Consider the following 15,173-nt stretch of genomic DNA (forward strand, 5'->3'; position numbering starts at 1 on the left):
CTTATTAGCTGTTTTGACAACATGACACTTTGGCATTATTTTGTCTTATGGTGAAAATATTATATGTAATCACAGTAACTGTTTCACAGGAAAATATGAATCTATGATCCCTATGTATTTTATATGTGAAAAAAAGCCAAGCCAAATCACCCTTAATGTAACCTCTCTCAAGATAGATTTTATGGTATGCAAAAGAACAGGTAGATTATAAAAGATTTGATAGTACTGTAGGTGGCTAAGACTCTAAAAATACCCAATGCTAATACAACTACTTGCCAAACACCCACTTGCCTTCCCTTTCATATTTATTATGAATTCAGCTCTAAGTGTTCCTGAATAAACCTAATTTTATAACAAGCAGGACTACCATCTGCCTTATTTTTTTTTTCCTAAATGGATAAATATAAAAATCTGAAGAACACTTATTTTGTATTACAATTCTTTGCAGGGGATTGTAGTCATTGTCACATTACGGAAACAACAAACCTAAAGCACAATGACCATTATTTTTTTAACAGTGGTACCTTGAGCTACTTCACTTCCGGAACTGATTGGGGCAACACTCCAAAGTGTTTGCTGGAAAGCTGCATCCACACGCAAGCTGCTGTTGCCGTAAGATAAATGCTGCAATCATTGGATACATAAATCGAATAAAGGAAAAGTCTGTCATTAGACTAATAGAACAATACATAACAATCACCCTGCAGTTACACATTTGTTACATACTTTAGTAGTCTTTGCAAAAATTCAATTAGCTGGATTAGCCAAATGTATAGCACTGTGTTCTATGAAATATCAGTTGAAGTCCAACATATTCAAGTTTCTCCTAAGTAATATTCAAAATTTCAGTAGCTCTAGATCAGATGAGAACTAGTAGTAAAAGACCACTACAGCCAGAATTAATTCAAAGCAAGTTAATCATACTGCAAGCATCCTCCAAATTCCCTTGTCCATTTCAAAAGTACTTAATAGTCTTTCCCTGAAATTCAGAACGGAGAAATTGTCAGTGTAGAATAGCAACTACAACAAAAATGTTGGAGTATTGCTAATCTGCAAATAGTTTGTTTGGTGTTGATTGAATGTACAGTATGTATAATCCCAGCCATTATTACTTGTTAAAAAAAAGTACAGCTTGTCATAACATTGAAACCAAACCACTTATATTATTTAGAAATGAAAATAGTTCATTGACTTTACTTTAGTTAGTAAAGTGAAAATAGTTACTTACCCTGAAGTATACTGTATTTTCTACTACTTTAGAATAGTCAACTAATATACAACTTTATTAATATGATACCTAGATGCAAAATATCTTAACAAGTGTTACAGTTTTATAAACTAAAGTACAATAAATATTACTATGCAAACGTCATCTCGTTTATCATTTCTAAATAATTGGTCTAGTAAAATTACTGAAAATGTATTTTAATTAATGGTTAAATTTCAAATAACAACTTTAAAAATAAGTTTTGTTTTCAAAGCTATGACTAAATATTTTCTTTCAGATATTATATTTTTCTGTTCTGATTGAATTTGTTTATCTTGTGATTTTCCTTGCTATTTGTGCACCAGAAAATGATTAGCAATAAAAGAGCCTTCTTTTTTTCTAGCTAGAGTACTTCTGAATGGAAAAAGTTTATTACTACTTTTTTGTATCATAATCAGAGGAAAAATTATCATATTGATGTATCAATCTATGGTTATCATACTGATGTATACTCATTGTGTAACTTTTCATTATTTTTAAGTGTGAAAACCAGTAATATGTCACTTTTTTCAGTGCCATTGTAACTTTGAATGGTCACTAAATGAACTGCTGTAAATCAAGGATTACCTGTACAAAAATACAAAAAGTTTCTTTGCTTGCAAAAAGCTGGCCTAAATAGCAATCATTAGATTAGAAATGGGGGAATACACACTGAAGATCAATGAGTCACAGCTGTCATGGAAAGCTAAACCATTCTGTCTGAATACCTTCCTTTTCCTCAGCAATACCTGCAACCCAGAGTTACAAATCAGACAGGTGCCAGAGCACATTGAGGCATTAAAATAATTAAAATACAGCCAACTCTTGCTCATAAAGTGAAACCCGTTAGCAGAGAGGTCATTTAAGCTCTCCAGAAAGTGGGTGGGCATATTTGGGCTACAAAATGCTGAGCTAAAGAGACAAATTAACAAATTAACACCTTGAGTGAGGGCTAATCCCATTCTGCCTTTGTTCAGACTTGCTGCAAGGATTCTTTGCCTATGGATATAGCTATCTATCTCTTTATCTCTTAAGTGCTGACATCTTCTGTGGGCTATTAAGGAAGATGGCGGCTGCTTTCTCCCTCTAAGAAAACATGTCTCTCCGTTTCTCATTCAGGGAAATATATTCTTCCTTTTTAATATTTCTCAAAATATTTCATTCTTCCAAGAGAGGGATGGGCGCCAACTTTCTACAATTGGTGCCATATTACTATGCCCTATTATCATAAGAGCAAACTATAACAAATTGGAAGGAGCCACTTATTATCAGTGAGCAATCATGTAGTTTGGCCACTCTGAAGCAATGCAAGAGACTCCTGTCTCAAAGGTGTTTTTTCAAGAGGCAACTGGACTTTATGGTGCTCAGTGAACTGACAAAGCACTCAGGAGAAGCAATCATTTGATTCATTTGCACCACATAAAGATACCAGCTGGTCTAATTCATCTCACAAGATATCCTTAGGTAGTCATCCAGAATTTAAGGAAAGATCACATGCCCCCAGAAAGGCAGTAAAAAAATCAGACAGAATGCCAAGCTTACATCCTGCCTCTCAGCCATTTCTTCTATGGCTATGCCAACCCTTCTGTAAACAGCTGTTCAAGCCCCAGGAATAAAAGTACAACAATAAACTCGAGGTGAGAGGACGACTCCTGAGAAGCTCAGCTACAGACAGAAAGTCTGGGCAGTTTCTGAAAACACTTAAAGCAGCAGGATGGGCAATTAACATTAGGATTAGGCTAGAATCTTTCCTTCCTGGTTCCTTGCAAAAAAGATTTCTTCAGAGGTGTGAAGCAGCAGGAGTCCACCACGGGTTGCTCCCCTCTTGACTATGTCTAAACTGAAGAAGCAAGTTGCCAGGTATCCAAGTTCCAGCTATTCAAGGATTTGAAAGCAAAAAGTAATATCATGAACCTGATTTTACAGCACCAGTTGCTTTATGTAATAAATACTTAATCATTCCTTCATTCTGGCTAACATATTCTGAATTAGCTATTATTTCCAGCTGATTCTGTGGCTCTCGAGGACGTGGACAGGTTGCTGGGAGGTTGCATGCAACTACATGTTTACTGGACCTTCCTGGTTAGTGCTGGCTGCTCAGGAAGTGACACGAGGCTGGCTCCAGGGGATTATAAATGCTTCTTTGGTGGAAGGGGTTTTCCCCGCCGCCTTGAAAGAGGCGGTGGTGAGACCCCTCCTCAAGAAGCCTTCCCTGGACCCAGCTATTTTGGGAAATTATCGTCCAGTCTCCAAACTTCGCTTTGTGGCGAAGGTTGTAGAGAGTGTGGTTGCATGGCAGCTCCCCCAGCACCTGGAGGAAACTGTCTATCTAGACCCGTTCCAGTCCGGTTTCCGACCCGGTTATAGCACGGAGACGGCTTTGGTCGCGTTGGTGGATGACCTCTGGAGGGCCAGGGACAGGGGTTGCTCCTCTGCCTTGGTCCTATTAGACCTCTCAGCGGCTTTTGATACCATCGACCATGGTATCCTGATGCGCCGGTTGGAGGGATTGGGAGTGGGGGGCACCGTTTATCGGTGGTTCTCCTCCTATCTCTCTGACCGGTCGCAGACGGTGTTGACGGGGGGGCAGAGGTCGCCCTCGAGGCCCTCTGTGAGGTGCCTCAGGGGTCGATTCTCTCGCCTACCCTGTTCAACATCTATATGAAGCCGCTGGGTGAGGTCATCAGTGGTTTCGGGGTGAGTTATCACCTGTACGCTGATGATACTCAGCTGTACCTTTCCACCCCGGACCACCCCAACGAAGCGGTCGAAGTGCTGTCCCGGTGCCTGGAAGCTGTACGGGTCTGGATGGGGAGAAACAGACTCAAGTTCAATCCCTCCAAGACAGAGTGGCTGTGGATGCCGGCACCCCGGTACAGTCAGCTGCATCCGCGGCTGACTGTTGGGGGCGAGTTAGTGGCCCCAAAGGAGGTGGTTCGCAACTTGGGCGTCCTCCTGGATGGACGGCTGTCCTTTGATGAACATCTGGCGGCCATCTCCAGGAGGGCCTTTTACCAAGTTCGCTTGGTCCGCCAGTTGCGTCCCTTCCTTGACCGGGATGCCTTATGCACGGTCACTCACGCTCTGGTTACATCTAGGTTGGATTATTGCAATGCTCTCTACATGGGGCTGCCCTTGAGGTGCACCCGGAGGCTACAGTTAGTCCAGAATGCGGCTGTGCGAGTGGTAACGGGAGCCGCTCGTGACTCCCACGTAACACCACTACTCCATAGCCTGCACTGGCTTCCTGTGGTTTTTCGGGTGTGCTTCAAGATTTTGGTTACCACCTTTAAAGCGCTCCATGGCTTAGGACCCGGGTACTTACGAGACCGCCTGCTGTTACCTTATGCCTCCCACCGACCCGTATGCTCTCACAGAGAGGGTCTCCTGAGGGTGCCATCTGCCAAACAGTGTCGGCTGGCGGCCCCCAGGAGTAGGGCCTTCTCTGTGGGGGCACCGACGCTCTGGAACGAACTTCCCCCTGGCTTACATCAAGTGCCTGATCTTCGGACCTTCCGTCGTGAGCTAAAAACACACCTATTTATTCAAGCGGGACTGGCATAATAGTGTTAAATTTTAATTCAGGGTTTTATTAATATTTCTAAAATTTTAAAACTAAATTTTAATTATCAGCCTTTTTGTAATTTGCTAGGTTTTAAATGTTTTAATTTGTATATATTTCGTGTTTTATCTTGGCTGTACACCGCCCTGAGTCCTTCGGGAGAAGGGCGGTATAAAAATTTAATAAAATAAATAAATAAATAAATAAATTCAAAATAAAGTATATTATAATCTCCAGATACGATGTTATGAATGGGTAAATTACAATTGCCAGACTAGCCTTATCCAATAAAAGATATAATTTAAAAATAAATCAAAGCTACTAATAGTGTTCCTAGACATTAAGGTAATTTGAATTTTTGATTAAATGATGAATTAAAAAGTTGCAAAATTTGTAATTTGTTTTTTTGGGAGAAAGCACATGTAGAACAAGCACATCTCAAATTCTTATCCTTAGGATGCTTTGTCTTTCTAGCCCTTAACTTCAATTTATTGGCATTCATCCAATCCCACATTACATCCAGGGCCCAGTCCAGACAAATACAACTGAATATCATAAACAAATTGATGATACCGTTCTCCAAAATTCCTGATGATTGACCCCATCAGTTTCATATAGTGTATCAGGCCCCACATCAAAAATGACATGTGATGATTCTGCCAAGCTGAGTTCTTTATTTTTCTCACATTTATAGACAAAAATCTTCCATTATTAATCTCTGCATTTACAATATACTCTTGTAACCTATAAGGAAGGGGCTGTCTTCACCATTTCTGTCAAAGGTAATATCTAGATTGAGTTGCATTCCTCTGGAATGCACCCTCTCCTTCCTAGGAATCCAGCTCCTTGCTGCATTCCATTACAAGCAATGGAGACCATTTTATCCTCATGGGGTCAATAGCATACAATGTCACTGCCCTAAGAATGGAATCACTATAACATTGTAGCCCCAACTCCAACTCACAGAAATGACCCTGTAGAAAATCACAGTCAATAGTTCAAAACCTCAAAAAAAAAAAATCAAGTATGTGTCCTCCAGATCATGGGTCTCCAACCTTGGCAACTTTAAGATTTGTAGACTTCAACTCCCAGAATTCCTCAGCCAGCTTTGTTGGCTGAGGAATTCTGGGAGTTGAAGTTCAAAAGTCTTAAAGTTGTCAAGGTTGGAGACCCCTGCTCCAGATGAACTCTGGTTGGATAAATATAGGTGCTCCTTGAGTTACGATCATCCATTCAGTGATCATTCAAAATTAAAATAGTATTGAATGATGGTAAGTATACCTGGTTCCCAAAGTTATAGCCATTGCAGCACCAAGTTATGTGATTAAAATTTGAGTACTTGGTAGCCCATAGGTAATATCAGCTGGCCCAGCTGGGAATGCGAAGCTTGGCCAATGGGGTTTTGTGCTGGGATAGCTGCCATGGCACGGGGCTTGATGCCACTCCTTGATGATGGTAGCACTAAGCCTGAAGTTGAAGCACAGGGATGGTGGCAGCTGGCTGAGACTGTCAGAGGCTCCAGGCCTCTATTTCAGCCCCAATACCATCAGCAGGACCATTGCTGCTGACAAATGCTACTGGGTAGGATAAACAAAAGAGCAGAGATGGGGAGGGGGGAGAGAAGTGGGATGTAGTTAAAAAGAAGGCAGTTCCTTGCCTTACCATGCCTTGGGGCTGAGAGACCAAGCCAGGAATGTCTTGGGTGTGGATGGGTCCTTGCCAAACAATGGTGGGATTTGGTTAATTATGACAATGGGGATTGCTGGGATTGCTGCCTAGAAGTTTTGCAGTTTCATGAAGTTTGCCTAACAAACATATTGCTTGACGGCAGTAATTCCAGGCGCAACTACCATCACAACTTGAAGACTACCTGTAGCATCTTCCTAAGCACCTTGACCCAAAGCAATATTTGTATCTGAATCATAATAGATATAAACAAATGGATACAGGAAGAACCTTTTCTAGAGTGGACACAGAACTGACTCATTTATAACATCATTTATATTTGCTATTAACTTAGATTTCTGTATAACAAGAAATCTATTTACAAAAATGTTCATACTTGTACAGCTATTTTTAATAATAATATTTTTATTGCCTAAGCATTTATTCCATTTTGAAAAGAAATGATATAAATATCTACTCTCACAGAAGAAGTCTATCATATAGTCTTGATTTCACCTTGTTCCTGTGATGACCTACAGAACAAAAAAGACCTCACATCTTCTGGCCTGAGAGAACTTTAATATCTCTCAAATTCTCTCAAATAAGCCTTCCTTGAAAACATTTAAATGCATGCGCAGCCGGTCCCTGCCATTTCCTCTGGTTAGGGTTAGGGAGACAAAGCTGGAAATCAGGTAAGATGGCAAGAGGAGCCCCATCTTGCTCCATGCGCCCCAAAGTAATAAGACATCCATAAAAATAAGGCCAAGTACTTATTTCGGGGTTCAAAAAATATAAGACAGGGTTTTATTTTTGGGGAAACATGGTATGTATTTAAAATTACATTGATACTCATTTTAATTTCCTACAGTTATCTTTTTTATAGTTTAAACTTATTTTAAAATTGAACTTTTTTTGGAAAAGCTGCCTTATACATTAGGATTTCAGTGCCAGCATGGATTGGATAAGAGTATGACTGAAACATATCATGTTTATATATTATCTATTTTTTCATAGTCACTTTTTTACTTTTTAAAGTTTTATTAAATAATATAATAGTATACTTTCTTCTTCATCGCTCACCAAGTATCTTTCTGAAGAGACACTGACAAGGATGAGATCATCCCCAACACGCACTTTTTCTCCTTCTGAACGTTGTTTGGAAGCAGGATGTATAGTCCACCAGCAGGCTTCTCCTACATGGAAACATACTGTTTTATTTTGCATCTAGAATTGTGAATATAAACATTGGCTTAATAATAATAACAATCTACAACAATGAAATACTAGCAGTCCAGGCTAAAACACCATTGCTTTGTCTTAAGATGCTTCCACATAAGGTTCTAAGTAGGTCATTTCCACTTCCTAATCACTCACTGTTATTATCTTTATTTTTCCTAACTTAATATGCTACAAATATCACTACCAGTTAGTTTTCACACTGGCTAACCAATAATAGAAAGTTATTCTATCGTTCTTTAAAATTATTAAAATCAATTACAGCAGCATTCCTCTTTTCAGTATATGCATATATTTGGTATTATACAAAACAAACCACGTAGCTACTATGAGGAGAATATTTCTGGCTTTAAAATTACATTTCCTTCTTTTTAAAGCTTCTTGCAAACAATGATGCTGAAAAGATAGTCCATTAGCAACCATAGTTCCATGTTACAGCAACATATTAATAAGAGAAGGAAATATATTGTAAACATTGGGGGGGAAATAAAAAAAAAGGAGAACTCTGAGGAGGAGGAAGGAGACAGATGATATGACAATGCAAGAGCTTCCTCTGGTAGAAAACAGATCACCCATAGGCTGTGCAAGGTCACAATATTCCAAAGGAGAAGCAGATGTGTTATAGTTTTAAATAAAACAATGCAAAACCACAGAGCTCCCCAAACCAGCCAACTTTGTGAGTTAGATGTGAAGTTAATTCTGTACAGATCCAGAATTATTATCAGAACTCCCTTTAGGTAAGTTTCATCAATTAACATTCCACTGTACTTTTTGGTTTGGGCAAAAGTTCTTTTAAACATTTCAAAACACAATAAATGACATGAATATCAGGCCAAGTTTATTCATATACTTCAACTGTTGAACCCTGTATTCTACAATTGATAATGGTCCACATCAGTTACAGAGATATATAAGTGTGATATCAGCCTACAAGACTGTTTCTGAAAAAAAAGAAAAGAAATAACCTTGCAACTGACATTGATAAATGCTGTTGTTTCTGCATTTGTCCCAGAGAGTCGCATGGTCTGCTTGTTTTTACAGTGGGCTAATCTAGTTCTTATAGTGAAACTATCAGTGTATGAATGGACAGAGTTTTGTTTATCAGTTGGCTTGTCACAGAGCTTAAAGTTGCTTTCAGATGAGAGGGAGTGACTACCCCAAGATTATCCAGATGGATTTGTTTATCTCAGGAACAAATGAAACTCCATCTCTCTACTTCTAGTTCAGCATCTTAACCACTACACCACACTGATTCTATAAATATATGTTTTAAAATGTTGCCGTTAAAATATAACTATGAGAGACATTTAGTTTTCCCTGTCCTAACACACAGGTATAATCTTGAAAATATCTATAATCCTAATTTTGTCTTTATAGAAAATCAAATCTTTGTCATCCTGCTCTACACCCCAGATATGTGCCAGCAGATTGGGCAGATAAAATAAGAAGGTATGGTACACCAGAAAATATTGGAAATAGGAGTGTAATGCCATTTTAGCCGCACAGCACATCTTTAGAGAGGGAGGGTGGTAAGAGAAAATTAGCATCCACATGTAGATTTGCACAGAAATCAGCTCAGTTTCCTTTTCAATGTGTACTTTGAAGTTCTTTAATGAAAAGAAGGACTGGGGAGACATGATAGCAGTGTTCCAATATCTCAGGGGCTGCCAAAAAAGCCACTAAAATCAAAAAAAGAAACAAATTACCCATATCAATAAAAAAAGCTTCAATCCAAAAAAAAATCCCTCTGGAGAAGAAACAAAAAGGGTTATGTAGCAAACTTCAAAAATCGCTACAGAAATATTTGCAACCAAATTAAAACTGAATGTAACATTTACCACACCAAGCAAGAAGAAGACCTTCTACGCAGAAATTCCAATCGTGCTTTCTATAATTTTGTGAACAATAAACTTAAAGAAACAAGATCCATCCCACCACTAAAAGAACCTAATGGTAAAGAATGTACGGACGAAACAGTTAAAGCAAACCTCTTTAACACATTCTTCGGCTCAGTCTTTGTTAACAGCGATGGCTCATATCCGACATTCCTCAATGGTACCAAAAATGATAACAATGAGTTAACTCTTATAGATTTCACAGAAGATAATGTTGAAAAAGCTCTTAGAAACCTGAAACCATCATTATCAATTGGTCCTGATGGGCTATGTGCATACTTCTTAAAAAAACTTTCAATAAATATAGCAGAACCTCTAAGCATAATCTTTAATAAAGCTTTCACAACTAGTTCCCTTCCAAAACTCTGGTCTCTAGCCACAGTCATCCCTATCTTCAAAAAAGGAGACCCCAGCCTAGTTGAAAATTACAGACCTATCTCTCTATGTTGCGTCTCATGTAAAGTAATGGAATCTATCATAAACCAATCCATTACACTCCACCTTGAAACTAATAACCTACTCTCTAATAAACAATTTGGTTTCAGAAAAAAATTGTCTTGTAACTCACAACTTCTCCACTGCAAAAACATATGGACTACCAACCTTGATCAAGGAAAACCAATAGATGCAATCTACATAGACTTCTGCAAAGCTTTTGACTCAGTAGTACATGACAAACTTCTCTTAAAACTAAAATCCTACGGCATTTCAGGACCTCTCCACAATTGGATGAATGCCTTCCTATCAAAGAGACAACAAGTGGTCAAAATTGGCAACACTCTATCAAATCCTGTTCCTGTCAAAAGTGGCGTTCCACAAGGTAGTGTTCTTGGACAAATGCTCTTCATACTATACATAAATGATCTCTGTGACCTCATCTCAAGTTATTGTGTTCTCTTCGCTGACGACGTCAAACTATTCAATACCACTAACAATACTTCTACTCTTCAAAATGACCTTGACTTTGTTTCCGATTGGTCTAAAACTTGGCAACTTCAAATATCAACCAGCAAATGCTCAGTCTTACATATTGGTAAAAAGAACCCTAATATCAAGTACAAGCTTGATGGACATTACCTTACTGACGACCCCCTACCTGTCAAAGACCTTGGAGTTTTCATATCAAATGACCTAAATGCCAAAGCCCACTGCAACTACATAGCAAAAAAAGCTCTAAGAGTTGTAAACTTAATTTTACATAGCTTCTTTTCCAAAAACTCTACACTACTAACCAGAGCATACAAAACATTTGCCAGACCTATTCTTGAATACAGCTCATCCGTCTGGAACCCATACCACATCTCTGACATTAATACTATCGAACATGTCCAGAAATATTTTACTAGAAGAATTCTTCACTCTTCTGAAAACAACAAAATACCTTATACCACCAGACTTGAAATCCTGGGTTTAGAAAACTTAGAACTCTGTCGATTTCGACATGACCTGTGTTTAACACACAGAATCATCTATTGCAATATCCTTCCTGTAAAAGACTACTTCAGCTTCAATCGCAACAATACAAGAGCAAACAATAGATTTAAACTTAATGTCAACCGCTTCAAACTTGATTACAGAAAATATGACTTTTGTAACAGAGTTGTTAACGCTTGGAACTGACTCTATAGTCTCTATTCAAAACCCCAAAATCTTCAACCAAAAACTGTCTACTATTGACCTCACCCCATTCCTAAGAGGACTATAAGGGGCGTGCATAAGAGCACAAAAGTGCCTACCGTTCCTGTCCTATTGTTCTCTTCATTATAGTATTATATGCATACTTTTACTTATACTTTTACTTATATATACTTTTTGTCTCATGATGAATTATTGTTTATGTTGATGATTGTATATACTGTTGTGACAAAAAAAAAAGAAGAAGAAGAAGAGGGAGTCAAGCTATTCTCCAAAACACCTGAGGGCAGGACAAGAAGCAATGGGTGGAAACTAATCAAGGAGAGAAGCAACCTAGAACTAAGGAGAAATTTCCTGACATTTAGAACAATTAATCAGTGGAACAACTTGCCTCCAGAAGTTGTGAATGCTCCAACACTGGAAGCTTTTAAGAAGAACTAGAAGATCTCCAAGGTCCCTTCCAACTCTATTATTCTATTCTATTCTATTCTATTCTATTCTAAATATACAGTGTACAGTACAATCCAATGATATCACTACCATGGATGAATATAATACGGAGCTCTCTTCAAGAGTGGAATAGAAAATGGCCATTCTGTAACCTACATCTTTCTTTGAGAGTCAACCAGCACTGCCCCAGGATGTATACAATCAAGCAACCCATTAGAATTCCAACCCTACCAACAGTAAACAAAAAGCTGGACTTCTGTCAGAAATATAAGCTAGTAAATCTCAAAAGTGCCATAAAAATAAAAATGCAGGCTTTTTTTTTCACAAAGTAGTCACCTGTGGTATCTTCTTGCAAACCTACATCAAAAGCCAATTTATCCATTGATGTTCGTGATGTGGAAAGACAACACAGATACTAAGAAAAAGAAAGAAAGAAGTGAGTGTTTTAAATAATATTATTTTTATTTATATTCTACTATTCTATGTAGGGAACTCACATACAATCACATATAATCAGCTGCAAAATTTTAAATACACACACAAACACAAATACACAGAGAGACACATAGACACTCTCTATCCCTCTCTATGTATGCATTTTTACAGCATAAGCATTAACTAAAATTAAACATAAATAGCTGTAAGGCAAATACTCTTCCATAAAATGTCTGTATTTCTTATCATCACACGTCAACATTCCAAAAATGAAATATTATAAATAAATAAGATATTTGGAGCTTGGAAAATATTGAAGGATGAAAAATAGATTTTCCAAACTAGCTACCAAAACTCTATGTTTTAGATGGGGTACACAGACAGTGAAAATACAGCATTCAAGCAAAATAAACATGCATTTTGGAGGCAATCTATTGAATGTCATATTGAATAAATATTAAACAAATAAAGTATCCAAAAAGTGTATAAAGTTGAAATGCAGCCATAATCTAAGCCTAGTGTTGAACTGTACTGATCCTAATATATAAAAGAGAAACATACCAACACTATATATACTGTGGATAAGGTTATACATACCATGCCACTGTAAGAATGGCGCAGTAATATTGCATGTCCATAGAGGAGCGTTCTATGACCACCACCTTGCGCAGTCTATGTGAATTAAAAGAACAATTAGTAACATGTTGGCATAAAGTTGTTTCTTTCAGTTTAGAGGAAAAAAAAGATTTGTCCAATGTTTACATTCTCATCGACAATATCAGTGACCAAACCATAGAGCTGTCTTTGTAAACAATTATCCCATTAAATTATACATTGGAATGGCAACCAGAGCTCCAAATATGGTCATCAGCAGTCCCCAGAATAGTCTAGGGTAGGTAGAGGCAGAAATCCAGACCTTTTTGGAAATATTACGGCAAATGGGTATTTAATCCTGACTGACAGGACTTAATAACCAATAAAAGCAATATTCTCTAAAAACAGAATAGCCTGTTGCAGAATATCTAAAGAGGTTGTCTGCTGAGCAAAAAGCAAACCTGTTTCTTCTCATGGTTCGTGGATTTCTCAGATGTACTGAATAGCAAAAATTTGCCCTACTCTGCCCCAATTTAGCTTACTGGTGCTCCTCATTTTCTTTCAATCAGAAGTCTACCAAACTCCCTATATAGAGTAAACAGGAATCCTCCTATATATTTTTTATTTCCCCTGCTTTCAGGGGAATTATAACAGCATTCTTCTAATCTTCAGACCGAGACGCAGTTTTCATGAACACGTTAAACCAAAAACCGCCACATGCAGTTATACCATTTATATATGCAGCCTTAACATGTTTTAAACATACTACAAGTAATTCTCACTCCTAAAATCATAAGATGAATATATTTTTAAATCTGTGCTGATTACTAGTTGCTTAGTGGGGATAATTTAAAGTGTTAGCTATTCATCTTAAAGTCTTCAACAAATTAGGACGACTATTTGAACAACTTCAAACTATCTAAACTATAAACCTATATATGAAATCTTTCTGTATTAGTTTACTGAGCCAACGTAAATGAAAGTGGTTTTTTTGTAGTGTCCATTAAGTGGTCAGAATGTTTCATCAGAATTACATCTAGATCCCACTCTTCTTGACTTTTTAAATTTATAACTATTTTCTGCATAATTTGTTTTTTAACTTCTATTTCATAGTCTGCATTTTAACTATTATTAGTTACATAGGATGCCTGACCAAATAGAAAAGCAAGAAACTAAATGCCACCTACTATGTATTTATTTGCTGTCTTTATAAACATAGTCTCTTGGTAATATGCAATATAGAAACAGAATAATCATACCAATATCTTAAAATCTCAAACCCTATGATCAAAAGCAATACTAATAGGCATATCAGTGGCATATCTTATCTAAATGCTCTTTGAAAAAGCTCAGTTTTAAAGTTTTTTTTTAGAGATTTTGGCAACACTAAGTTATAACATTGGTAAGGGAAACATGCTTCAACCAAAGTTCATCCAGAATCAGAGTAATATGGGACAAAATAACTCATATCTAGATTAATCTTCCTTAGGTGGGAATATGCAGCACGCTCTAACTCCTAATTGATATAAGATTTCTTGTTCAACAAATTTGCATTCATGTGCAGTTTGTCATATTCCCTAAAATTTTGGTACATGATGCATATTTGTGAAATATTTCATGTCTTCACTGTTGATATAAACACTTATATCAGTTATAATCACAGGTAGTGAGTGTAGAGAACAGCCTTGAAGGTCAGAAGGAAGAACTGTTACCAAGGCAACAATCAGCTAAATGAGGCCTGAGCCCAGTCCAAGACAAGAGTTTACAAAAATGCCTCAGACAGACCCTCAGCTAATTCACATTAAAATAAAAGAGAGAAGAAGAGAAATACATTAAGTTATGCAGGATTCTGTTATTATAGCTGTTCCAATAAGTATAGCTTTAGATCTACAGGGTGTCTGTTTCTTAGTGTGGTCTATCTTATGGGGCTGACATCACATCTGAGTTAAATATATGTTTTGTTGACTTTGATGAGTTTAAAATGCATACCTTTAAGGCATAGTTAGTCTAGAATAAATTGCTACACTGTTGTTAAACATAATCTTTTTTGTTCTTGTTGCTATATAAACATATTGTTCAGAACTTCTCTTAAGTGCAAATGATTTTGTAAATCTTAAGTGTAAATTATCTTGTAAATCTTGTAAAGTGTCTCTACATCATAGAATAAAATATCTCTCCTTTTCTATTAGGGATGTGTATGTATAACGTTATTATAACACAGTATGTATACAGAAGCTTATTGGAATGAACTGAAATAATTGTTTTCAAGCTTACCTTCATCATAAATTTCTGAAGCACCATTAAAAAGAGAAAGAAAAAAATAGTTACACATTACAGTCAGTCTGCATTTTTATATAATATTGGTTTTTCCTTATACCAAAAGTTGAGAAAATTATTACATTTACAGCAGAAGCATTATGTAGGAAATGAAATAAATAAATTATATGCATATATA

At 37.1% G+C, this 15,173-nt stretch overlaps 1 protein-coding gene across 1 annotated transcript in view; it reads right to left on the bottom strand.

The window, feature by feature from the left end:
- The window catches only part of RYR2 (ryanodine receptor 2), a 231,018-nt gene that overhangs the window by 193,827 nt on the left and 22,018 nt on the right, over positions 1-15,173 (bottom strand). The window contains exons 5-9 of the mRNA XM_058171339.1: positions 14,993-15,007; positions 12,722-12,796; positions 12,026-12,104; positions 7,554-7,666; positions 525-624 (exon numbers count right to left, since the gene is read on the bottom strand). Coding sequence (XP_058027322.1) covers positions 525-624; positions 7,554-7,666; positions 12,026-12,104; positions 12,722-12,796; positions 14,993-15,007 — 382 coding nt within the window. The remainder of the gene's footprint in view (positions 1-524; positions 625-7,553; positions 7,667-12,025; positions 12,105-12,721; positions 12,797-14,992; positions 15,008-15,173) is intronic.

Source organism: Ahaetulla prasina, chromosome 1, assembly GCF_028640845.1.
Source record: "Ahaetulla prasina isolate Xishuangbanna chromosome 1, ASM2864084v1, whole genome shotgun sequence".
Classification (NCBI taxonomy): domain Eukaryota; kingdom Metazoa; phylum Chordata; class Lepidosauria; order Squamata; family Colubridae; genus Ahaetulla; species Ahaetulla prasina.